This window comes from Podarcis tiliguerta, assembly GCF_965153285.1.
Source record: "Podarcis tiliguerta genome assembly, chromosome: 1".
NCBI lineage: Eukaryota > Metazoa > Chordata > Lepidosauria > Squamata > Lacertidae > Podarcis > Podarcis tiliguerta.
This window is the reverse complement of record NC_139534.1, coordinates 53902262-53928178: the sequence shown is the minus strand read 5'-3', so window position 1 is coordinate 53928178 and position 25917 is coordinate 53902262. Positions and strand designations below refer to the sequence as shown.

General features: G+C 43.5%; 5 protein-coding genes across 10 annotated transcripts in view; 3 read left to right on the top strand and 2 right to left on the bottom strand.

Moving 5' to 3' along the window:
• The window catches only part of POLD4 (DNA polymerase delta 4, accessory subunit), a 5336-nt gene extending 2516 nt beyond the window's left edge, over positions 1 to 2820 (bottom strand). The window contains exons 1-2 of one of the 2 annotated variants that reach the window (XM_083444516.1): positions 2692 to 2820; positions 1414 to 1563 (exon numbers count right to left, since the gene is read on the bottom strand). In XM_083444516.1, the coding sequence (XP_083300642.1) occupies positions 1414 to 1510 (97 nt within the window). In that variant the 5' untranslated portion in view covers positions 1511 to 1563; positions 2692 to 2820. Of the gene's footprint in view, positions 1 to 1413; positions 1564 to 2341; positions 2499 to 2691 lie in introns of those variants that run through there. The other variant, XM_083444515.1, reaches the window with a different exon arrangement.
• Positions 1 to 25917, top strand: part of MAX (MYC associated factor X) — a 703696-nt gene that overhangs the window by 248851 nt on the left and 428928 nt on the right. The gene's annotated exons all lie outside the window — the stretch shown is intronic.
• The window catches only part of LOC310679327 (uncharacterized protein), a gene marked incomplete at its 3' end in the record, with an annotated part of 36632 nt that continues 13436 nt past the window's right edge, over positions 2722 to 25917 (bottom strand). For all 3 annotated transcript variants that reach the window (XM_083444483.1, XM_083444484.1, XM_083444482.1), the window contains 3 exons: positions 17496 to 17591; positions 14483 to 14530; positions 2722 to 2949 (listed from right to left, as the gene is read on the bottom strand). In XM_083444483.1, the coding sequence (XP_083300609.1) occupies positions 2722 to 2949; positions 14483 to 14530; positions 17496 to 17564 (345 nt within the window). In that variant the 5' untranslated portion in view covers positions 17565 to 17591. The remainder of the gene's footprint in view (positions 2950 to 14482; positions 14531 to 17495; positions 17592 to 25917) is intronic.
• On the top strand, positions 2943 to 25917 carry LOC310678856 (uncharacterized protein). Of its 2 annotated transcripts, none has more exons than XM_083443338.1 (11): positions 2943 to 3081; positions 14121 to 14266; positions 14391 to 14498; positions 14725 to 14851; positions 15396 to 15516; positions 16038 to 16498; positions 20696 to 20832; positions 21427 to 21534; positions 22763 to 22889; positions 24895 to 25015; positions 25384 to 25917. In XM_083443338.1, the coding sequence occupies exons 2-11, from the start codon at positions 14189 to 14191 to the stop codon at positions 25784 to 25786; spliced, it is 1791 nt and encodes a 596-aa protein (XP_083299464.1). In that variant the 5' UTR covers positions 2943 to 3081; positions 14121 to 14188; the 3' UTR covers positions 25787 to 25917. The 2 variants fall into 2 exon arrangements, with proteins under 2 accessions (XP_083299464.1, XP_083299465.1); XM_083443339.1 differs by lacking the exon at positions 2943 to 3081 and adding an exon at positions 12926 to 12965.
• LOC310679300 (glycine N-acyltransferase-like protein 3) lies at positions 5799 to 10718 on the top strand. 2 transcript variants are annotated; one of them, XM_083444370.1, is made up of 6 exons: positions 5902 to 5931; positions 6221 to 6358; positions 6970 to 7077; positions 7765 to 7891; positions 8500 to 8620; positions 8992 to 10718. In XM_083444370.1, exons 2-6 carry the CDS (start codon positions 6281 to 6283, stop codon positions 9392 to 9394), a joined length of 837 nt encoding a protein of 278 aa, XP_083300496.1. In that variant the 5' UTR covers positions 5902 to 5931; positions 6221 to 6280; the 3' UTR covers positions 9395 to 10718. The 2 variants fall into 2 exon arrangements, with proteins under 2 accessions (XP_083300497.1, XP_083300496.1); XM_083444371.1 differs by lacking the exon at positions 6970 to 7077 and having other exon boundaries at positions 5799 to 6358.

The window sequence follows — 25917 nt, the reverse complement described above, 5'->3', positions numbered from 1 at the left end:
TACTTCCTGCTAAATGATTTTTCAAATACTTCACTTTCACAGCAATCCTGTGCAACAGTTCATCACCACTGTACTATAGCAACTTGCTAGCTAAGCAAGTGGCAAGCCTATTACTGATTAACCCTCACTTGCATAACTGTGGTATTGAGTTATGTGCAGATCCAACAAACAACCTAGGAGACGACCAAAATAAGACCGTGCAGGGAAACAGTTTGCAAGAACTGATGTATTGCAAATCTCAAGGGCCACTCCAATGGGCATCCATCTACTCCCCACCTAAAGCTGCTGGATTTTCACCCTTTCCCCCCATTCAGATTATCTACCTATTGGTAGCAGAGGTGTCACCTTGTGGTGAGTGGGCTTGCACATGCCTATGACCCTTGTGAGCGAAGCCGTCGGGAGTCTTGTACTCCCAACAGGGTCACCCAAGGTGGCAAGGTCAAAGGGGAGGAGCTAGACAAAGAATGATCCAAGAAGTCCTCAACAACAGAGCAGGTGGCAGATAACAAGTGGCATGTTACATCAGCTGTGAAGGCAGATAAGATAGAGCCTTACTGCGAAGACTGTGCTTTGGTCAGCGTGCACTGAACTACACACATGAAACAAATTCACGTACAAGCATCTTCCAAAAACCCATACCAAACACAAACCCATAAAACTCCCATGGCGATCGGCAAATGGTAACAGTATCTCCAAAAAATTTGACACATCACTTGGGAAGACAGGTGAACTAATGCCGGTGTACTGGAAGAAGCAAAGATCACCAGTGCTGAAGCAATGATTCTTCAGCATCAACTATGTTGGACTGGTCATGTGCGGATGCCTGATTATCATCTTCCAAAGCAACTACTCTATTCTGAACTTAAAATGGAAAGCGTAATGCTGGTGATCAACAAAAGAGGTTTAAAGACTCCCTCAAGGCAAATTTTTAAAAACGTATAAAAACTGACAATTAGGAAACACTGGCCTGTGAGCGCTCCACTTGGAGAACAGCCTTTACCAAAGGTGTCATGAACTTTGAAGATGCTTGAACTCAGGATGAAAGGGAAAAACACAATAAGAGGAAGACACATTTGGCAAACCCTCACCATGATCAACTCCCACCTAGAAGCCTATGTTTCCACTGTGGAAGGATGTGTGGATCCAGAATTGGCCGCACAGTCGCTTACGGACTCACTGTTAAGATTGTGTTCTTGGAAGACAATCTTACTCGGCTACGAGAGATCGCCAAAGAAGAAAAAGGATTTAAGGGAGCACGACCAAATTGGTTGCACTGGGCACGGAGCCTTGGGAGTGCTGCAGGGAATGCTGAAAGTATGATTTAGAATGAAGTGAGAGAGGTGAGGGGTGCTGAATTTTTGTGTCGCACCAGGTGCTGCTGAAATTCACGCATCCCTTCCTAGCAATACTCACCATGGAGTGGGCTCTGAGCCTTCTTTGTTTCCTTACTGTCTCTTTTCCTCTTCTTCACCACTTGGAAGGAGTCTGTGATTAGCCGTTTCCTGCCCATGGTTCCATGTGGCAACGCTCACAGAGCATTAACAGGTTGCTCCAAACAAGGAGCTGAGGAGAAGCAGAGACTGTTAGACAAGCTGCTGACTAGGACCTTCAATCTCCAAACCTGCTGTCCTAATACCAGCTACCAGTCAAAACGACTTTATTTCTGGGAGAAAAAACCCTGCAAAAAGGCGTCTGGACTCTCCTAGCTGATGGCCTTCTCCCATGTGGAAGTTCTTTGCCTCCAAACACATTAAAGAGCCTAAGTTTATGTAAAGGAGAAGGAAGTATATTCTGTGCATGGTCAGAGACCCTCCACTATAAATGCCTTTGCATTTTCCAGGACTGTGTGTTGACACTGAAAAATTCTCAGCCCGACTCCAAGGCAGGGCAAAGTGCTTTCCCTGAGCAGGAGGCTATTCCTCTGTCAAGAAGTGCGACAGAATCCCTTGCGGTCCCCATCCTGGACTCTGCTTCCTCCTGAAGCCATCAAAGCAATGCACGACTCGGCCCTCTCCTCATCCAGACCTCGAGAACAGATTCCCCGGTTCCTGCTGTAACCACTGGTTATTCTCCCCCACACCCAAGAGGCCTGGGGATCAAAATGATCCCCTCCCTCTCACCCCCCTGAACAGATAGATCCCTCTTGTTCCTTTTATAGCAGCCGCGTTCCAGATTTTGGCCCCTTCCCTTCCAGACGCCCCCCCCCCCGCAGCCTTTTCGAGTCGCCCCCTTGAGTTCCCTCCCCTAATGCCCAAACGCGGAAGGGCAGGGAGGGTCTCTCTCCTCCTGTCACCCCGGAAAAACGGCTCCGCGAGATCTCTAGAAGCAGCTGCGTCCTTACCAGGAGCTGCGCCGGGGGCTGTCGGTGCTCCCCCGCAATGTCTCTTGGGGGCGATGCGAGGACTGCGGGCACTAACCGCTCCCGATTCCCCCTCTCCCTCGGAGCCGCTCTGGGTCTCCCCGGAGCAGCCGCTTGTTGTTTTCGCACGGATCGACCAATGGCAGCGCTGCTTTCGCTTTGCGTTCAAGGCGGCGACAGCGGAGGAAGCCGGGCATGTCCGGGCCAAAACGCTGATCTGGAGACGGACCAAGAAAGGAGCTGGGCGTCCAAACGTGGAAACGCCGCCATAGCAACTTGCCTGCTGCGCTAGGCAAGGAGTGGGGAACCTGAGCAGAAAATAAATGCTTTACCTGGAGACAGTTTTTCCCAAAATCACCGAACTAGAGAGCAGTTTCCTCTTCTCCAGCGGCGGTGGTCCTCTCCCTCGATCCCTGCTCCTCCGCGATCTCCTTCAGCACCACCTGATGGGAGACGCTTGCAGCCGGCAGAAGCTTCCCCTGAAGCAAGCACTCATCTCCCGTTCTATGGAAGCAGACTCGCCTCTTTTTCATTCGGAGAATCGGCCAATTACTCTGGATCATCCGGATCACATCCCACTGGGCCCGCGGCTGCAACCCAAGAAACAATTTTGTGGAGTGAATGAACCATTTAGTATAACATATACATAACACTACCATCTCTCACTCCCCGAAGCAAAGCACCCCTTAGACACAACAAGCTGGAAAAGACACAAACAGTGGGTGGGTGTTCAGCTTCGGTTTCTCATTCCTAATCTGCTTTTATCAACAGGAAGACACAATTGAGTAGCTGAAAGCATGGTGGAGCATCAGTAGCTCATATAAGTCCATGTTTTTCTTGTCTATCTTGAGCACTGAGCACTCCTATAAGCTCAGGAGCTGTGCCTTCTTGCACCTGTGTTGAAAATAAATCACTAATTTCAGGCTGTGTACACACACCAACATTTAAAGTATATTCACACATACCAAGAATCCTGGGAAGTTTAGTTCACCCATTGCAAATTTTGCTCAATATATTGTTGTGCATAGCATATAACTTTTGAGCAGAATAATAAAATACAAAGTTGATTGGAAGACAGAAGAATGCATAGCTTTGCAAACTACTGTGCATAAACAACAGTTTAAATTGCCAAATATGTTTTGTCCGGTTCTTCAACAGTTGCAAATACTGATAAATTAATGCAGAATACACAGTGAACTGGTTCACACATAACTTTAAACCACAGTTATGGTTCCTAAGAGTGGAAGCAGACCTGAGTAACAGCTTTCAGAGATAAGGAAGCTTCTATTGGCTTCTTTCAAAATCAATTGCATTAAGAGAAGGATGAGTTCAGGAGTCACAACTGGGAAGTGTTACCCCCCCCCCCCCACACACACCTTAGCTGCAACCTATTGAAAATTTCCTCCATGCTGCTAGGCTTCAAAAAAGTGTCTATTGGTTGCAGTGGAAGGTGTGAGGATTTTAAGATCCTGTGCCAGGGTTTGGAATTTGTGTTTCAAACGTGAGTGCGGGTTGTGGGTCAAATTCTGGTTCATTTAAAAATCTTGGACTTAGGGGTACAGCCTGGAGCAGGAGTTCATTTCTACAGAAAAATATAGTGACTGTTTCACAGAACAACAATTACAAACAGCATACAGGTGTCTTTTATTATTTTTATGTTTCCTTAAATAATTATTATTATTATTATTATTATTATTATTATTATTATTATTATTATTTCTGAATTTCTTAGTCACTTTATCTTACACAGGGCAACCCAAAGCAACTTACAAAGAAAAAAACAAGAGTGAGAACTAGTGCTTTAATGAAAAATTATACTGCATTTTTTTTACCATTCTCCATTAATGATAAAAGAAATTGCATTCAAAAATCGCAAAAAAAGAGAGAAAAATCAGTGAAATCCTCATCAGTTGGATGCATTGTTTTTCTCTCCAATTGTTTTTTCCATTTAGTTTACTCTCTGTAGACCTTTCCTAATAAATATAAGAATTCTCTCATTATTCACCTTTACTACATTTTAAAATTTATCCCTCCAGAAATTGGAAGATCAATAAAGATATCTAGTTTAATTATGCTTCACATAGAAACTAGAACATAAGAGCCTGCTGGATCGGGTCAATCAAGTCCAGCATCCTGTTCTCATCATGGCAACCAGATTATTTATATACATTTACCAAACAAAATATCTAAGATAATTCATTCTATGTCAATATGTAAGTACAAGTCCATCCAATTTATCCAAATATATTTCCTCACAAAATATCTAAGATAGAGAAACAATTCATTTGATGTCTGTTACGATCGAAGACCAAAAGGCAGCCCAACATTGCAATTTGCTGGTCATTTCGCAATTGTTGGGTGTAGCCCCAGTATTCTTCAAACCTGGTACAAGTACAGTTTTTTTCTGGCTAGCTCAAAGTTGATTTGTTTAAAATTTGACGTATTCTTAGAGTGTCAGTATCAGATTTGCTTTCCAATACTTTATGGAAACAATTCTAGCTGCCAATTCTAGCTGTATCTCTATCAGAGATGCAAGTTGTTGGAAGTTTTGCAGCCACGGAGGGAAAACCAGCTTACTTCAATCCCAGTCCCTACCAATACCCTCCCCAAAGGGTCACTAAATGTAATTGACAACAGACTTATTTTAAAAAGCCCTGTCGTTTGGGCTTGTTACAGAATGATTAAACCAATGACTGAACCCTCTTCTGAGTCCAACCTTCATGCCAACGCACAAGCATGCTAATAGTCAAGATCCGTTTTACAGATCATTTGAACAGCATGACAGGGACTGTCAGTAAATCATATACTGATAAGGAGATCATTAACTATTGTGAGCCTGAGTTTCCCCAATGCTGCACTAGAGTCATGGCTCCTCAATTCTTTTCTTTCTTTCTTTTTGTATAAGTTTTATTAAATTTTCTGTTTTACATTTTAGAATATTCATTTAAACAACCTTAAAATATCAGTGACTACCCTTCTTGTCTTTCCATGGTTTACTTTGCATAACATAAATCCCTGCATATTTTATATAAACTAAACCATTCAGTTTGCCATTATTACTTCCATCAAACCTTATTTGCACTGTTGGATTTATCTTAATGCTGCCCACGTTTTCAAATGTACATAATTTCCCCCATATATTCAATAAACATTTTCCAATCATCTTTAAATGTATGTTCTTTTTGTTCTCTTATTCTATATGGTAGGTCCGCAAGCTGCGCATATTCAATCAGTTTAAGTTGCCATTTTTCTTCAGCTGGGACTTTGCCTGCTTTCCAAATCCTCCATTATTTCCTTCAACTCATCCTGGTGAAAGAAGCTGCAGCTAGCACTTCTCTCCCAATCTTTTGAAGCAAACCCACCTCATTTTTATTCAGGAACACAGACAATTCTTCTGCATCCGTGGGATCCAATTCCACAAGGCCTGTGGCTACAATCTCAAGGGACGGTTATGTTAATGGTTCACTCACTCTAGTATAAATTCCCCCTCCTAATCAAAGGAATCCCTAAAGTTACCAAGCTGGAAAGAGGATTCCAACTGCGAAGGTCTGTGTTGCTGTTTTGGACAGCAGGTGAGCAGTATAAGAGAGCTTCTTGCCTGTAGTTCACAAGAGAAGGTTTTTGTTCATCAGAATTGAGCTAGAAGGAAGAGGAGGGCTTTCCTGTTACAGTTAGAAGCCCAGGGGGAGCTGTGCCATCTGACACTGGGGTGTAGACATAGGGGTTAAATAAGTAATAATAAAAATAATTTTATTATTTGTACCCTGCCCATCTGACTGGGTTGCCCCAGCCACTTCAATGACAAAAGACTTCTCAGTTTGGGGATTCTGGTGAGCAGCAAAGAACTGATCTCTCTCCCAGGTGCTCATCACAGGCCTTGTTTCTGCTGGTACCAGCCCATCAGCTTTCACCTCCCAAGCTATGTTGATCCTATCCTGTGCATCCAAGTTGCAGTTGCTGGAGAAGCTGCTGAAGAGAAACCTCCCTCAGACAGTTGCGGTAATCTTGAGCTTTGTAATCTGGTTTAAGAGCTAGGAATGGGGGCAGGTTCCTGTCAACATCTCTTGATCTTTCCAAAACTCCACATTTTGAATCTAAGAACATCATTATATGTTTCATTTTTAGGTGCATGCCTTAAGTTTTTACGTTCAACAAGCAGGTGCTTGAAAATGTATGTATCATGTTGATATGCTCAGCAGAGAGGTAGGATTCGTGAGAAATACGTGTAATATGTGACATGGCCTTGTGGGCTCCGAGATTTTGTTAATCAGCTGGTAAACAGGAAGTCCTCAGTCAAGGTAATACCATTCAAGGGCTAGTCACTAACAGTGGGGATTCATGCAGCAGATCAACATCTGAATTTGGGGCCACACCACCGATTCTCTCCTCAAACGTTTTTCTTAGGCTGCCTCGTTCAGCTGTAACATCAAGGGAAATTGACAGATTCTCCTGTCCCTTGTGCTCACTCAGATCAGGACACCCCACTCAAGGCATGCAGCAGATACAAGCCTGACACACCACACCACTTTTTCTCTGACCAGACCCCACCCATTTCTCCCAGGCTGCCTCCTTCAACTGCAGCAATTCTGACATCCTATGACTTTTGACAGGTCTATGGTGCAGTCATGAACATAAACCATGGAAACACAGTGGGCCATGAGGTGATTGTGGATTCTTGGCCAGATTGCAAAGTGGTCCTGACGCGTCCACGGACAGAGGTAGTAGTCTTTGGGGATTTTGTGGGAGGTGCTTTATGGGATGTCAGCAGGAAATGCTGCGTGTTCTGTGCTCGGACTTCCTCTAAGCCAGGCTCAAACTGAAAGGGGATGTTGGCTTTTGTTTAGGAAGCAGAGCCACCTTTCACCTTAGTGGTGCATTGCACCAGGGCACCGGCCTCTCAGGGCCGCCCCAGCAAGTGGGGGAGCTGTGTGGTTTAGCCGGCGGCCTCCCCTTTCCCTGCACACCTGCCACCTGTGCCCGCAGAGGCTTGGGATGGAAGCTGTGCCCCGCCATCAATATGGCTGGCGGGTACACAGCCTCTGTGGGGATTGCTCTCCCGCAGTAGCGTGTGGGAGAGTTAGCCCCCCCCCCCAAGGCTGGCAGTGCGCACTTCCCCCGCCCCCACCATCCGTGGTAATTTGGGGGCACTGGGAGGATATTTGCACCCTGGCGCTGCATCTGCTAAAGACAACCCTGTTAGGAGGGCACCTTTGGCATTAGAGCAGGTCAAACTTCACCCATCATTTCATCTCAACATCAGGGAAAGTTTTATCTGTTAAAGTGTCAGGAGGCAGTTAAAAGCACAGGAATTTTACCAGAATAAAGTTGGCAACCTGAGAAGAACTGGTTATAGAAGGAGATGGCAGGGAGGCTAACCTAATGAGTTCCATCTCGCTCTCTTTTAGGCCGATACAGACAATACTGATTTATATAAAAACATATATGCAGCCTTTTACTGGGATCTTGATGTGTACCGGAGACTGTTGCTGGACACAGATGCTGTCAACTGGAAGCAAACCTTTCGTCTCTTTGGTAGAAGACATTCTTTCTAAGGGAAAAGTTATGAGATGAGAGAGTCCCCCCCCCCTTTTAAAATGACATTACTGTCATTAATGCAAACTGTGGTGGCTGGTTCTCATTGGAACTGGTAGGGCAGAAGGCAGGGAGACCAACATAGGTGGATCCAGAACCCATAATAGGCTGCATTTGCCTTCTACAAGAGGCAAAACTGAGACTGAGGAGGAGGAAGCTGATAGAAGTGCCCCCCCCCCCAGATTGGATGAAAGTAAAAAGCAGGTGGGAGGAGCTGGCTGTGGGCAGATAGCGCTTGAAGAAGCAGGCCCCATTCACCCTGAAAGACCAGCCTCCACTGAATATAAATTGCAGGACCATCACAGCCATCAGGCGGAGTGAGGCAATGGATGCCCGAAGGTGGTACCCTCGCTTGCCCCAATAATAATAGTAATAATAATAATATGAATGCTTTTAAAATGTCGATATCAGGTGTCAAATTGGAAGATGGGCTTTAACATTTTGCCTCCTACTGTGGTCCTGATGCACTGAACAACTTCTTGCCCTATCCTCAAAAAACATACACATATATCCTTCTCTTTGTTGTTGAATATTTTACTATTTTACAGGGTACCAGAATGGGATCTATGATGTCTCTAAAGATGCTGCTGCCACCAAGAAAATTCATCTGACTGCGACTCCCCACTTCACCTACCTGAACCCTAACCCAGACAAAATGCCCCAGCGCCAGTAAGTGTCCACCTTGCTCCCCCCTTGCTTCCTTTCTGCTTGAGGCACTGCTTAACCTGTGGTGCTTCCATTTGGAGAAAATGGTCAAACCTTGCATTCACTCTTTCAAAGTCTGCCTTCTCCTGGCTGGCACAGCAAAGCACCAAAGGTGGCACTACAAGTTTCCTAAAGATGTTTTGTCTATTAATGGCTATGTTGACACCATAAAGCAGCCCATGTGTGCAAAAGCAAAATGGTTTCCTGCTTGCGACTTACTCAGGTTGCTGGCCAGTGTTAACATGTGTTGGACTAGATGATCTGAGCCAAAAAGGTGGTTCCTGGGCTCTTCCAACATCTCTGTCTATATTGTTCTTGTCTGTCTTTTCTTCCAGGCTAGATCCCAGCTTCACAATTTCCACCTTGAAAAGCTCCCATGTTGACATCCTAAATGAAACATGGCACCATGGAGGCAACGAACAAAGCCGACGGTACCTGGACAACATAGTGAAATGCTTCCCCAATATCTGCATCCTGGACAGCAATGGCCATCCTATCAGCTGGGGCATCACAGATCCTCTTGGTGCACAAATACATGGCTACACCCTTCCATCCCACCGCCGAAGGGGCTACTTAGCTATAGTGTTGAGGGCACTGTCCATGAAAAGCCATGTGGCAGGGTGCCCTGTATATGGCCATGCTGCCTTGAATAATGTCCAAATGCAGAATTTGCTGGAATATATGGGCTTCCAAAGATTATCTGAATTGTGTCATCTCTGCATACATTCTTCAGTTTAGTAAAGGGAGGAGGAGAGAGTCCCAAAGTATCTCCTCTCTTTGACTTCAGTAGCTCTCTGAATGAAAGAGAAACAAACCCATCACTACACCAATCCTGGAGTTTGCTGTCCCTCTCTTATACATATTGATTTTAAAAAATATTTCACATAAGGTACCTTAAGCCATATATCAAGAATGGGCAACCAGCCAAGCAATGGTCTAATGATATAATGGTGAAATATTAGTATTTCCAATACTTTTTTTGGGGGGGGGTGTTGGTTGGTTTGTGTGTTTGTGTTTTGTTTGTTCTTGCTTTTATTATGTATTTTGTGTTTTTATGTTGTATTTTTATGTTGTGAGCCGCCCTGAGATCTATGGATGAAGGGTGGGGTATACAAATTTAATAAATAATACATAAATAAATACCATTAGGCCAGCGGTGTCCAAAATTTTCAAAGAGGGCCAGATTTGATTAAGTGAAGAGCCATAAGGGCCAACCAAAGTTGTTGATGGTGGGGATGCAAGGTGGTAAGACAATTTTGGAATGAGATAAATGAAGAGATCCTCAGGAGCTCTGTTTCAAAAAAAGCAGTCATACTTATTGAGTCTATTAACAAACAACATCCCCAAGGACAAAAGGAACAAATTTTTTTATATAACTGCAGCCGCAAGAATACTTACGGCAAAATATAGGAAAACAGAAAAAGTACCACAACTGACAGAATGGCAAATTAAGATTTGTGAGTTTGCAGAGATGGCAAAAATGACTGCATCACTCAGGGGCTGCTCCAAACAAAAACGTTATACAGAATGGGAATGCATAGGGGAATACATGAAGAATTATGGTGTTAAAGCAGAACTCTTAATAGGCAATTGTTAAGCGTGTAAGGACAAAAGAAGTAATTATAATTTTACAGTTTTCATGTTATTCTATCTTATTAAAGCAACTGGGGGGGGGGGAGGAAATCTTATGACAGGAAGAAGAGGGGAGGAGGGGAGGGTTAGATTGAATTCAGGAAGTAAAATAATATATGGGACAGCAAAGGATATAATAGATTCTTATAGAATAGTAATATATGGTAACCAGAATAGAAATTTAAAAGGGGAAGTAAATTAATTTTTAGTATTTTTATTATTGTAATAGTTATTATTATTTCTTATTGGTAGGAGGCAATGTTAATTTAGGCTTCTTCGTTTTGCTGTCTGTATAATTTTCTTAAGACAATAAAAAAAAAAGATATGCAAAGTTGTTGACCTTTTTTTTAGGATTGAGGTTGCTGAGCTTTTTTAAGGGCGGAAGTTGCTGAGCTTTTTTGAGGATTTTACCCCAGGAAATAAACTGCCACAGGGGTGGGCCGGATTAGACCCTGAAGCAGACTTTGGCTATGCCTGCATTAGGCCAACCAAAATATCACAATATATTGCGCATGTTTTTGAGTTCTCCCAAAAGTCACAGGTTGGCAATGGTGGCCAATCTTTTTTGGGACCATGGGCATATTTGCAAACCTTATAAAATGTCATTGACAACTGCTCACATTTGCACTGCAGCCACACACTCACTCAACCCTACCCACCCGCAGTCCCACCAGCAATTACACTTGAAAAAGGCATTTTCCGTTTTTTTAAAAAAACATAATACCAGGGGTGCTCTTTGTGGAGAGCGCACCAGCGGAAGAGTTAACCTTTCATCTTCCTGCAATTTCCAGGAAGAACATCCCACAACAATTACATTGGAGCCAGTAGTATGCTTTGTTTCCAAATCTAGTTGTAACAGAAGAGGGGAGTTATAAGAATTTTAAGGACATATATAAAAAAATAAATCTCTGCAAGGTCAAAGTGGGAAACCTCCCCATTGTCTCTTTCCTCACAAATCCTGTCCTCACAAATCCTGTCTTAAGGGCACATTCAAGATATGAACAGGGTGTGAGCGTGTGACCTAGATTCAGGAATTAAGTAGTTATAATAACAAAAGAGTGGCCAAAACCCAGATAATGCAGTAAAGAAATTGAAGGTACTTTTTTTCACCTTTGGTGGACGTGCCCAAGGATTAAGACCTTCTGGGAAATGATTTATAGTGAAATGAAAAAGGTGTTTAAATACACCTTCCAGAAGAAACCACAGGCCTTTCTCCTGGGCATGGGCGGCCAATTGGTGTTAAGGAAGGATAGAACTTTCTTTATGTATGCCACAACAGCAGCAAGAACACGCATTGCGCAGTATTGGAAGACACAAGAACTACCCACTCTGGAAGAATGGCAGATGAAAGTGATGGACTACATGGAATTGGCAAAAATGACTGGCAGAATCAGAGACCAGGGAGAGGAGACGGTGGAAGAAGATTGGAAGAAATTTAAAGACTATTTACAGAAATATTATAAGATTAATGAATGTTAGAATGACATCGGATGGAGGTTAAAAGGTTATTAGCAACGAAGTGGTGAAGGAGTATGGAAAATTTTAAGGTTAAAAGGGGTAAAATTAAAAGGTTTAACATATTAAGATATTAAGATAAGATTAAGATATATTAAGATACTAAGATAAAGATTAAGTTAAGATAGAGGGAAGGGATTTGCTGATTAAATATTTGGACTAGAATACAGTGAGGGGAGGTGTGGGGAAGTCTGGGAAATAAGTAAACGCAAGGAATATTATGAAAATGGAATTGTTTTTATTTGTTTTTTCTGTATTGATTTTTTTTTGTTTTGTATTTTGTATTTTTCTTTTGTTTTTTTCCTTTTATGTAAAAACCTTAATAAAAAATATTATAAAAAAACACAAAACCCAGATAATGCAATCAGGTAACTTGCCAGACAGGAGATAAACAACACACTCAGATTTCTGTTGTAGACCGCCTTTTCTGTGATGTAGATATGATGTACCTGGGGGGTGGTCTTGGGCTACACCCCTTCTGTGATGTATGCATGATGTTTCTGGGATTGGTCCTGGACTCCAGGGCGGGCCATTTAAAATGTCTATATAAGGGCTTGCTCACATGGCTTGGGTTCCTTCTCTCTCCTGCGTGCTGGGGAGCACCCTGTTACAACAGTTAATAAAGATCAGGCTTACTAGCTGCTTTACTTCTCAATATTCTCTGGTCTCTGTTATTTTCTCCTACCAATAGAGAACCAACAAAAGGACTCTATATGGGTTCTTGGGTACCCCATAAGGGAAAAGGAGCAGGTTTTTTTGCTTATATCAAGGGGCAATTTTGAAAATCACACCTGGAGAGGGAAGAGTTAACCCTTTCTTCCTCAGCTATGCCCCCATCACCTCTTCCCATACCAGGTCAGCTTAATCACCTACTATAGAAGGCTTTCTCATCTCTAAAAAGGAAGGACTGGTCATTACTCAGGTCTGCTTCCATCCTTTGTTGTTGTTTAGTCGTTTGGTCATGTCCGACTCTTCGTGACCCCATGGACCAGAGCACGCCAGGCACTCCTGTCTTCCACTGCCTCCAATACTTTGGTCACCTCATGAGAAAAGAACACTTCCTGGGAAAGACCCTGATGTTGGGAAAGATGGAGGGCACAAGGAGAAGGGGACGAGAGAGGACGAGATGGTTGGACAGTGTTATCGAAGCTTCCATCCTTAGGTGAACATTAAATCATAGTTGAGTTTTAACTGTGGTTTAAAGTTATGTATGAACCAGCTCACTGTGTACTCTGGATTGACTTATCAAAATTTGGCACCAAGACAGAAGATATATATATATACCCCTGGTGTATAACTTGGAGTGCATTTTCTTGGATTCTTACTGAAACAGATTGAAAGGGAGCTTTTACCTCACTGGGGATGTTGGACATCCTGACTTTTGCATGTTGTCAGAGCTCATCCCATTACCACATTGCAGTGAAATGAGAAAGGGACCCTGGTGAATGAATACCTAGCTGTCCTGCTCTGAACTTGAAACAAAGTAGATCTGTGTAGGGTTGAGAAGACTTGGCCAAGTGTAAGCAGGGGCATACCTAGGGATTGGTTAGGTTGGCCCCCGCTCCCAGGGGGGCGTCAATATCATGCCCCTCGACTATGGCTTGGAGGGGTGGAGCGCCCAGCAGGGCGGCTTCAGAGTTGATGATAGAGCTCCTTGCCAAGGGCGCAAGGAAGCCTGGACATAAGTCATAGTATATGCCGAATCTCTCATGTTCTCTGGACTTGTGACCATCTGAGTCAAGCAAAAGCATTTTGCAGCCAAACTTCCTTCTCTGTTGAGACACTGGGAAAAAGGCCAAGGCACCAGTCTGTTAATGGCTTATTGCTTCAGGATTTTTTTTTTAAAAAATGCTTAAGTGGATAAATTGTCTCAGCAAGGATGGCATTCCATATCATGCCAGTGGCCCAGCAATAGGCTGCTACCTTCTTCTCAAAGGCAGACGTGTCCCTTCAGGTAAGCACTGCAGCTGTCTTTGTGGACCTCAGAAGGGGACAACCTAATCCCCCTAAATAAGTGGGAACCAAATCTTCTTGCCTACCAATTCAGCTCTGCCTCAACGCTAGAAAAATGAGGAAATGGTTTGACGAGCTGCAAAGGGGAGTTGGGGACTGTCTGAATGAGGGGCAGCCACTGTCGATGCCATCAGGCAGAACAGGAATCAACTCCATATATCCCTGATCTACAGACATAATTAGTGAAGTAATTTGAGTACTAGAGATTTCATGAGAAATGGCTAGTCATTCTGGTTGTGGATTGTCCGGTAGCACTGAGTGTAAGGGTCCGATGCATTTCTTTCTGCGTTTCGTCCCCTTCAAGTGCTTCCTTCCCACCCACGCTATCTTTCCTGGAACCTGACGTAGCCACCAGCCCCTCTTTGGCCAGCCATGCAGATCCTGACCTGCCCCTCCAAGTTGAAGCTGCTTGAGACTGTGCTGCAACGGCACCTGCCCCAGGCTCTTCCGGTAATTCTCGCTCCTCTACTGCCGTCCCCTTTCCCCATCAATTTAACAAATGGCAATTCCTACCATTTTCTCATGGAGCAACATGGATTTTTGCTCTAGCTAACTCCCCTCCTTTCCTTGGCAGGCCAACGGAGCTGTGATGCACATCAACCGTAGAAATCCAGCTCGGCACGAAGTAGTGGTGGACTCTTGGCCGGAGTTTAAAGTTGTCCTTACTCGCCCACGTAAGGAGGTAAGAATTCTCCCATAACCCGTCCCCTGAACCTGTGAGAAAAAGCCCAAGAGACAGTAGCTTCTGAGGCTGGAAAGCCATTGGAGACGCACTCCGTGGTGGTGCTGGGCCTGTTCCTGCCTCCTTTGCCTTTCTCTTGCTCCTGCTCTCCGTCGTTAATAAGACCCAACCAACCCCCGCTACCTGCGTCCTGTCAATAGGCAAATGACTGTGCCACGTTCTGCAGGTGGTGAAAGACAAGCAGGATTGCTACTCCAACTTTCATACTGCTTTCTACTGGGATGTAGATGCCTGGCGAACACTGTTGGAAAATGCAGAAGCCATTGACTGGGGAAAGGCCTTTCAGCTTCAAGGTAAAGCTCCTCACGCTCTACTTATTCCATTCCTGGAATAGAAAGCTAGCTTCCTGGTAAGGTGATGAGACATTGAGAGGTACCAAGGAAGTGGCTCTGTGTGAGATGGAAAATGGGTGGGTAGTTAGAAAATGGGTGGGCAAAGGCTGAGTTGAGAGCAGAGAGTTAGAGTGATGTGAGCACATTAGCAAGCTGGGGGGAGAAAGAGAGAGAGAGAGAGAGAGAGAGAGAGAGAGAGAGAGAGCAATGTTTGATTTCTGTTTGAATAGAAGGCTGTGACCATGGGGTGTTAATACTGCTCAGGTTGTGTATATGTGTAAATAAACCACATGCCACAGAGACACCACAGTCTCTGCTGTCCCTCATTCCAAAGGAAACACCAACCCTGGGTAATCGCCTGGAACCCCTGGAATCTCGCACCGCTCAAAGACTGGGCTGGCACACAACACTATAATCATACAATAGCAAGAGAGGTGCAGACACAGAGCATTAAAAAATATAATTGCTCACCCCCAGGTTGACATCTCATTTTCATTGTGTGCAGGGCACCAAGATGGCTTATATGAAGCTGCCAGAGAGATTGCGGAGTCCAGACGTGTCAATCTTAAGCCATACGTCTACCAGACATTCCTGCATCCTGACCCATCTGCCTACTGTCAGAGCCGGTTAGTGAGTGCATATTATTTGTGGACCAAAAATAACAACAGCAAATATTCAGTATTCATTGGACTGTTTTCTGTTCTGGAAAAGGGCTGACTAGGTGAACCCCAGCAATTTCTGCTTCTATTTTCATCAGAATTCTCAAACATTCCTCCTCATAATCAGTAAGCAGTGAATTGTAACCCAACCCAGAGGCACAGTCTTAGTTACTGATTCACTAGAGTCCTGGAGCCACTCTGTCTGCCTCAGCTTTACATGGCAACAACAGCAGCACTGTTCTGCAGACTACTCCATACACAATCCATACAGCTCTCTGACTGAGGGCCCATAGAGAGGCTGGCTACTTTTACAGAGAGAATGAGTCTTCACCCAAGATGAGTGACGAGTCACAGTGACTTAGCAGTTTGCTGTTAACAGTTAGCAGGCTTAGGCTTGAATGATTGTGTAGGCCTTGTAGGCCTTACTGCTTCTTCTGCTCTCAAGAACCTTTGTCTCATGACAATCACTGCCTCTCTTTGCATTTCAGGTACAGAAGTGGCCTCTTCCACTTCGGCAGCCTAAATTCCTCTCATTCAGCTCTGCTCAATGAAAACTGGAGTATTGGGCGCAATGATTGGAGCCTGCGCTATCTGGACAGCCTGATCCACAACTTCCCTAGTGCTTGCCTCCTGGACAAAGAAGACCAGCTGGTTTCCTGGTGCCTTAGTGATCCAGTGGGAAGTTTGGCGCATGGCTACACCCTCCCTCAGTACCGAGGACAAGGCTGTGTGGCAGCTGTGACAAGGGCAACAGCTGTGAAGTTGCACGCATGTGGGTTCCCCCTGTTTGGTGGGGTTTTGGCAGACAACCAGCCTAGCAGACAGGCATTGGAGCGTCAAGGATTCCACATCTTGCCCTTGAGAAAGTATGCGCTTTTCTTTACACCAAGCCTCCAGCCCACAGGATGGCACACTGCAACCTTTCGCTCCCAGAACTGTGCACTTCAGGGTTAGTTAACATCATGGCCAGATTTAGTAGCCTGCTCGGGACATATTTAAAATTAAATTGAAATACATAGCAAAGCAACTATTGCGGCTACTTTTCATACCCGATACGAATTCAGTTAAAGCTAGTCCTGATGGATATTCAGTTGGTCTAAAACACATTTTCCCTTCTGTCTCTTTTAAGTCAATCTTAAGTCTTTTTTAGACTCTTTGAGACAATCCCACTCATATTCTGTACCACAGAATGTCAGTCAGAGCCCAATACTTTGGACACAAATATATCTTGTTTGGATGCCATCGCGATCTAAGTATACCTACAGAGGCACCATTAGGCAGGGCTCGTCATATTTTTCCATCCCACAGAGGTGCCCAGTTTCACCAAACACATACTGAAGGCGGTGAGGACAGGTGCCCCACCTAGGCCCGAAGTCACCCCCCCCAAAGCAGGCTCAAAGCTTCTCAAAGCTTTTCAAAATCATTTTCTCAGCAGCTAAAAGGTATTAGCTATGCATCTGCTCATTTCTCTGCTGTAACAAAGGTAGCTGAATAGAACAATTTCCCAGGGCAGTTGACCTCGCTAAAAGAACAGAACTGACTCTTATCTCATTCGGTTGTAACACATCTTGAACACGCTGAATGCAAGGCTTCTCATCCCCCTTTCCTAGGAAGGGTGCCAAGAGTCCACAATAGTCCCAAGACAGGAGCTTTCTGTTCATGCTCAGGGGAACTCATGGGGCAGGACTCCTGAAGAGGAGGAGAAAGGATAGGGAACTGAAGGGGAATATATGCTCTGTGCAAATGGCTGTGAACTTGTGCTTGTTTGTGAGTTATCACACTTGCTCCTTCTACAATGCGTTTGAGACAGACATGTATCAGTGACGCAAATGCTGGTTGAGTTGCCTGTCGCCCCCTGCCCAATACTGCAGATATATTATTATTTACTAAAGCACCACATCCATTTAATCATTCATTCACTTGCCTCACGTAAAGAGGGTAAATACCTTGTTAAGCATTGTAACATTACTAAGCGGATCTTTCATTCGGAGAATCAGCTGATTATTCTGTATCATCCGGATCACATCCCACTGGGCCTGTGGCTGCAACCCAAGAAATAATTCTGTGGAGTGAATAAACCATTTAGTATAACATATACATGACACTACCCTCCCTCGCTCCCCAAAGCAAAGTACCCCTTAGACAGACCACGCTGGACAAGACACACACAGGGGGTGGGTGTTCAGCTTTGGTTTCTCATTCCTAATCTGCTTTTATCAACAGGAAGACCACAACAGAGTAGCTGAAAGCATGGTGCAGCATCAGTAGCTCATATAAGACCATGTTTTTGGTCTATCTTGAGCACTGAGCTGTTACACCTTCTTGCACCTGTGTTAAATAAATCCCTAATTTCAGGCTGTGTAGACACACCAACATTTAAAGTATATTCACACATACCAAGAATCCTGGGAACTTTAGTTTACCCATTGCAAATTTTGCTCAATATATTGTTGTGCATAGCATATAACTTTTGAGCAGAATAATAAAATACAAAGTTGATTGGAAAACAGAAAAATGTATAGCATTGCAAACTGCTGTGCATAAACAACAGTTTAAATTGCCAAATATGTTTTGTCCGGTTCTTCATCAGTGGCAAGTATTGATAAATCAATGTAGAGTACACAGTGAACTGGTTCACACATAACTTTAAACCATAGTTATGGTTCCTAAGACTGGAAGCAGACCTGAGTAACAGCTTTCAGAGATAAGGAAGCTTCTATTGGCTTCTTCCAAAATCAATTGCATTAAGAGAAGGATGAGTTCAGGAGTCACAACTGGGAAGCGTTAACCACACCCCCACACACACTTGCACACCCACACCCACACCCACACGTCAAATGCAACTTATTGAAAATATCCTCCATGCTGCTAGGCTTCAAAAAAGTGTCTATTGGTTGCAGTAGAAGGTGTGAGGATATTAAGATCCTGTGTCAGGGTTTGGAATTTGTGTTTAAAACCTGAGTGCGGGTTGTGGGTCAAATTCTGGTTCATTAAAAATTCTTGAACTTAGCGGTGCAGCCTGGAGCAGGAGTTCATTTTACAGGAAAATGTAGTGACTATTTCACTGAACAACACTTACATACAGCTGTCTTTTATTATTTTTATGTTTCCTTAAATTTGAAATTATTATTATTATTTACTAAATTTGTTAGTCACTTTATCTTACACAGGGCAACCCAAAGCAACTTACAAAGAAAAGAACAAGAGTGAGAACTGGTGCTTTAATGAAAAATTATACTGCATTTTTTCCCCATTCTCCATTAGTGATAAAAGAAATTGCATTCAAACATTGCAAAAAAAGAAAAAAAGATTCAGAGAAATCCTCATGGGTTGAAAGCATTGTTTTTCTCTCCAATTGTTTTTTCCATTTAGTTTACTCTCTGTAGACCTTTCCTAATAAATATAAGAATTCTCTCATTACTCACCTTTACCTCGTTTTAAAATTTATCCCTCCAGAAATTGGAAGATCAATAAAGATATCTAGTTTAATTATGCTTCACATAGAAACTACAACATAAGAGCCTGCTGGATCGGGTCAATCAAGTCCAGCATCCTGTTCTCATCATGGCCAACCAGATTATTTATATACATTTACCAAACAAAATATCTAAGATAATTCATTCTATGTCGATATGTAAGTACAAGTCCATCCAATTCATTCAAAGATATTTCCTCACAAAATATCTTAGATACATCCTACAGACATAAGAACGAATTATTTCTCCAAGACAAAAAGGCAGCCCAACATTGCAATTTGCTGGTCATTTCGCAATTGTTGGGTGTAGCCCCAATATTCTTCAAACCTGGTACAAGTACAGGTTTTTTTCCTGGCTAGCCCGAAGTTGATTTATTTAAAATTTGACATATTCTTAGAGTGTCAGTATCAGATTTGCTTTCCAATACGTTATGGAAACAATTCTAGCTGCCAATTCTAGCTGATGGAAGAGAAATGTATCTTTATCAGAGAAGCAAGTTGTTGGAAGTTTTGCAGCCATGGAGGGGAAACCAACTTACTTCAATCCCAGTCCCTACCAAAACCCTCCCCAATGGTTCACTAATTGTAATTGACAACAGAACTATTTGTATAATCCCTGTAGTTCTGTTAGACTTGTTACAGAATGATTAAACCAATGACTGAACCCTCTTCGGAGTCCAACCTTCATGCCAACACACAAGCACGCTAATACTCAAGATCAGTTTTACGGATCATTTGAACAGCATGACAGGGACTGTCAGTAAATCATATATTGCTCAGGTGATCATTAACTGTTTACAGTGGACCCTCTGGTTACGAATTTAATTTGTTTCGGTGGTCCGTGCAGACCCCAAAGAATCCGTAACCAGAGGCGCCGCTTGTGCGGACGCACAAAGCACGATAGAGCATATACACCCAGTGTGCAGAGTGTTTCTGCATGCGCAAGCAGCAAAAACTGGAAGAATACACTTCCAAGTTTGCCGCTTTTGCAACCCGAAGATTACATATTCAGAGCGGTATGTAACTGAAGGGTCTACTGTAGTTTAAGTTGCCATTCTTCTTTAGCTAGGACTTTGCTTGCTTTCCAAATCCTCCAATATTTCCTTCAACTCATCCTGGTGAAAGAAGCTGCAGCTAGCACTTCTCTCCCAATCTTTTGAAGCAAACCCACCTCGTTCTTATCCAGGAACACAGCCAATTCTTCTGCATCCGTGGGATCCAAGCCCACAAGGCCTGTGGCTACAATCGCAAGGAACGATTATGTTAATGGTTCACTCATTCTAGTATAAATTCCCCCTCCTAATCATAGCAGTCCCTAAAGTTACCAAGCTGGAAAGAGGACTGCAACTGCAAAGGTCCGTGTTGCTGTTTTGGACAGCAGGTGAGCAGTATAAGAGAGCTTCTTGCCTGTAGTTCACAAGAGAAGGTTTTTGTTTATCAGAATTGAGCTGGAAGGAAGGCGAGGGTTTCCTGTTACAGTTAGAAGCTCGGGGGGGGGGGGTTGCCATCTGACACTGGGGTGTAGACATAGGGGTTAAATAAGTAATAATAAAAATAATTTTATTATTTGTACCCTGCCCATCTGACTGGGTTGCCCAAGCCACTTCAATGACAAAAGACTTCTCAGTTTGGGGATTCTGGTGAGCAGCAAAGAACTGATCTCTCTCCCAGGTGCTCATCACAGGCATTGTTTCTGCTGGTACCAGCCCATCGGTTTCACCTCCCAAGCTATGCTGATCCTATCCTGTGCATCCAAGTTGCAGTTGCTGGAGAAGCTGCTGAAGAGAAACCTCCCTCAGACAGTTGTGGTAATCTTGAGCTTTGTAATCTGGGTTAAGAACTAGGAATGGGGGCAGGCTCCTGTCAACATCTCTTGATCTTTCCAAAACTCCACATTTTGAATCTAAGAACATCATTATATGTTTCATTTTTAGGTGCATGCCTTAAGTTTTTACGTTCAACAAGCAGGTGCTTGAAAATGTGTGTATCATGTTGATATGCTCAGCAGAGAGCTATGATTCGTGAGAAGTATGTGTAATATGTGACATGGCCTTGTGGGCTCCTAGATTTTGTTAATCAGCTGGTAAACAGGAAGTCCTCAGTCAAGATAATACAATTCAAGGGCTAGTCACTAACAGTGGGGATTCATGCAGCAGATTAAAATCTGAATTAGGGGCCACACCACCGATTCTCTCCTCAAATGTTTGTCTCCGGCTGCTTCTTTCAGCTGCAACACCAAGGGAAATCAACAGATTCTCCTGTCCCTTGTGCTTGCTCAGATCAGGACACCCCACTCAAGGCATGCAGCAGAAACAAGCCTGACACACCAGACCCCACACATTTCTCCCAGGCTGCCTCCTTCAACTGCAGCACCAACTCTGACATCCTATGACTTTTGACAGGTCTATGGTGCAGTCGTGAACATAAACCGTGGGAACCCAGTGGGCCATGAGGTGATTGTGGATTCTTGGCCAGATTGCAAAGCGGTCCTGACTCGTCCACGGACAGAGGTAGTAGCCTTTGGGGATTTTGTGCAAAAAAACAAGGGTTTCATCACCCACTGTCTTGGATTTTGATGAAACTTGGTGTACACCCTTCCCTTATGGTTGAAAGAAACCCCCTTAAATTTTCCCCCTCTATCTCAAATGGTTTTAATTTTATAGCACTTCAAAGTTTTGTGAAATCTGCACTGTCTGTCCCTCTTGAGACCCTCAGCACATGTACATTTCATTTTTTCTCCATAACCAATGATCAGTTTTTCTAGTGTTTAAGTGGTTTTGATCAATTGTGTTTGATCTATGCAAATCCATTGTGAAAATTCAATGGGATTACTTCCTGATAGCCAATTTTCACAACTTCATATTCAAATATCCCCAAATTAAAACAAGTATGCACTTTACTTTTGGGGGGAAACTTATAATAACCAATATTATGTTAATTTTTAAGTTGAACAACTTTCTTCCATTATTTTTTTCTATTACAGGTATGTATTGTAGGGAAGTTGTACCCAGTAGCCATTTCCACCCCCCACGATGTCCAAAAAACGTAAAATTTTCATTACAAGGAATAAAAAACCCATTAATTTCATTCTTTGTTGAGAAAGGGCATGTATTTGCAATAATTTTCAACATCACAAACTTTGAGTTCCATCATCTCCACATGCTGAAAATTGAGGTTTTCTAAACTTGGTTTTTCCAGCAAACAAAATACATTTATAATTTTTTTAAGGCATTTATAAAATCTTTTGAGTGCTGGTGTTTTTTTTTTTCCTGAAATCATCATCCTCTTATTGAGCTCTGTGTAAGATTTCAAAGAGATCTGATCATTGGTTATGGAGAAAAAAAATGAAATGTACATGTGCTGAGGGTCTCAAGAGGGACAGACAATGCAGATTTCACAAAACTTTGAAGTGCTATAAAATCAAAAACCATTTGAGATAGAGGGGGGAAATTTAAGGGGGTTTCTTTCAACCATAAGGGAAGGGTGTACACCAAGTTTCATCAAAGTCTGAGACAGTGGGTGACATGACTGCATTGACATGACATGGAATGACCCACAGGTGAAAGTTCACTCATCATTTCATCTCAACATCAGGAAAAGCTTTATCTGATAAAGTGTCAGGAGGCAGTTAAAAGCGCAGGAATTTTACCAGAATAAAGTTGGCAACCTGAGAAGAACTGGTTAGAGAAGGGCATGGCAGGGAGCCTATCTAATGAGTTCCATCTCTTTCTCTTTTAGGCTGATACAGACAATACAGATTTGTATAAAAACATATATGCAGCCTTTTACTGGGATCTTGATGTGTACCGGAGACTGTTGCTGGACACAGATGCTGTCAACTGGAAGCAAACCTTTCGTCTCTATGGTAAAAGGCAGTTCTTACTAAGGGAAAAGTTATGAGATGAGAGAGTCCCCTCCCCCCTTTAAAATGATATTACTGTAATTAATGTAAACTGTGGTTGCTGGTTCTCATTGGAACTGGTAGGGCAGAAGGCAGGGAGACCAACATAGGTGGATCCAGAACCCATAATAGGCAGCATTTGCCTTCTACAAGAGGCAAAACTGAGACTGAGGAGGAGGAAGCTGATAGAAGTGCCCCCCCCCCAGATTGGATGAAAATAAAAAGCAGGTGGGAGGAGCTGGCTGTGGGCAGATAGCGCTTGATGAAGCCGGCCCCATTCACCCTGAAAGACCAGCCTCCACTGAATATAAATTGCAGGACCATCACAGCCATCAGGCGGAGTGAGGCAATGGATGCCCGAAGGTGGTACCCTCGCTTGCCCCAGTGCTGATTTCCAGTGAGATGTTGTCAAAACTGCACGAAATCTTGTGGAGTGAGATCTCACCCCCACCAGCAAGCTCTCACCCAAATTCAGTACCAATACCTGTGCCTCTTCTCTGCCAGTGGATGGTGGTGGCAGTGGCAAAGTGACACTTCCGAAAACGAGATGTGATGCCTCTGATAAAGTGTCTCACACACTTAAGTGCTGTTGAGAAATGAAGTCAAAAAGCGGAAGCCCATTGAGAAGGAGGGAGGGACTCAAAAGGAACGTGAAGAGGATAGAGAAAGTAGTGCTTAAAGATTTGGGAAGAGGGAGGCATTTTCACCTGCTACTTCAACATTTGCAAGGAAAGAGCAATGTGAATATTGGGAGGCCATGATGGTTTCCGGAGGAAATGTGAAGCAAGAGAGAGAAAAGCTGGAATTGTGAAATCAAGGAGTACGTGGAGTTTTAGCCAGGAGCTGAAGAATATCAGTGAGTGGAAATGAGAGGAAGGCAAAAGAAGAAAAGAGAAAGAGCTAAAGAGTGGAAATACTGTATGTGATCACTTCAAAGAGATCCTTTAACGAAAAGGAAGTCACTGGAGTGTAACCAAAAGGAAATGTAGGTAAACCAAAACATGGGAGGAACCACACAGGCAGCTGAATTAAGAAGTCTGGGTGAACAGGACACCGAGGAAATAGAAAGAAGAGAACTGCAATAGTCAAGCATAGAAAAAATAAGATAATAAACTTGGGATAGCTCAGTTGGTAGAGCATGAAACTCTTAATCTCAGGGTCACGAGTTCAAAGCTCCATATTGGGCAAAAGATCCCTGCGTTGCAGGCAGTTGGACTAGATTACCTATGTGGTCCCTTCTAACTGTCTTTTCGCACCTTGGCTGTGAATTTTTAAATGGCAAATAAAAGGTAGCTAAGCAGTGTGGTAACATTTGAATATATTTTTATTTGATTTCTAGGGCTATACCCTGGATTAGACTGAAGCCAACCCAATCCACAATTATCATGTGCTCATTATGGCTATTCCAATCCCTTTTCATCATATCTATCCCACATACAGACTGCGGGATGGGGAAATGGTCAGTATTCCTTGCTCCTTGTTGTTCAGGACTGCAGAGGCAGAGAAGGTGTAACTACACCTTAGGCCCAAACTAGGCATGAGTGACATTCACACAAATCAGCAATGGCATCACATCGCAACACGAGAACGGGCCTTCATTGTAGTGGCTCCTTGTCTATGGAATTCTCTCCCCAGGGAAGTTCGCTGGCACCATCATTATACACCTTTAGGCACAAGGCAAAAACGTTCCTTTTTAACCAGGGCTTTAGTTGATCTTATTGACATTCAACACCCTTTTAGAATGTGTCTTTATGTACTGTAAATAGTTTTCACCAATAAAACCTGAAAAAGAAAGGTCAGAGTCTTGCCTGGTTACTCACGAGCATCCACCTGCACATCTGACAGGTAGGGGGCTTTAACATTTTGCCCCCTACTGTGGTCCTGATGCACTGAAAAACTTCTTGCCCTATCCTCAAATCACACACACAATATCTTTCTCTTCATTGTTGAATATTTTACTATTCTACAGGGAACCAGAATGGGATATATGACGTCTCTAAAGATGCTGCTGCCGCCAAGAAAATTCATCTGACTGCAACTCCCCACTTCACCTACCTGAACCCTAACCCAGACAAAATGCCCCAGCGCCAGTAAGTGTCCACCTTGCTCCCCCCTTTCTTCCTTTCTGCTTGAGGCACTGGTTAACCTGTGATGCTTCCAGTTGGAGAATCTCCATAGCCAAAATACGATGGTCAAACCTTGCATTCACTCTTTCCAAGTCTGCCTTCTCCTGGCTGGCACAGCAAAGTTTCCTAAAGATGTTTTGTCTATTAATGGCTATGTTGACACCATAAAGCAGCCCATGTGTGCAAAAGCAAAATGGTTTCCTGCTTGCGACTTACTCAGGTTGCTGGCCAGTGTTAACATGTGTTGGACTAGATGATCTGAGCCAAAAAGGTGGTGCCTGGGCTCTTCCAACATCTCTGTCTATTTTGTTCTTGTCTGTCTTTTCTTCCAGGCTAGACCCCAGCTTCACAATTTCCACCTTGAAAAGCTCCCATGTTGACCTCCTAAATGAAACATGGCCCCATGGAGGCAACGAACAAAGTCGACGGTTCCTGGACAACATGGTGAAGTGCTTCCCCAGTATCTGCATCCTGGACAGCAATGGTCATCCTATCAGCTGGGGCATCATGGACCCTCTTGGTGCACTAATACATGGCTACACCCTTCCATCCCACCGCCGAAGGGGCTACATAGCTATAGTGATGAGGGCACTGTCCATGCAAATCTATGCGGCAGGGTACCCTGTATATGGCCATACTGCCTTGAATAATGTCCAAACGCAGAATTTTCTGGACTATATGGGCTCCCAGAGATTATCTGAATTGTGTCACATCTGCATACATTCTTCAACTTAGTAAAGGGAGGAGGAGAGAGTCCCAAAGTATCTCCTCTCTTTGACTTCAGTAGCTCCCTGAATGAAAGAGAAACAAACCCATCACTACACCAATCCTGGAGTTTCCTGTTCCTCTCTTATACATATAGGTTT

Coding starts and splice junctions, on each gene's coding strand:
- LOC310679300 (XM_083444370.1), top strand. CDS start 6,281: ATGTTGATCCTATCCTGTGCATCCAAGTTGCAGTTGCTGGAGAAGCTG. Junction 7,892..8,499: donor GCAAACCTTTCGTCTCTTTG/GTAGAAGACATT, acceptor ACTATTTTACAG/GGTACCAGAATGGGATCTAT. Junction 8,621..8,991: donor GACAAAATGCCCCAGCGCCA/GTAAGTGTCCAC, acceptor CTTTTCTTCCAG/GCTAGATCCCAGCTTCACAA.
- LOC310678856 (XM_083443338.1), top strand. CDS start 14,189: ATGCAGATCCTGACCTGCCCCTCCAAGTTGAAGCTGCTTGAGACTGTG. Junction 15,517..16,037: donor TCTGCCTACTGTCAGAGCCG/GTTAGTGAGTGC, acceptor TTTGCATTTCAG/GTACAGAAGTGGCCTCTTCC. Junction 16,499..20,695: donor CCAGAACTGTGCACTTCAGG/GTTAGTTAACAT, acceptor TCTCTCTCCCAG/GTGCTCATCACAGGCATTGT.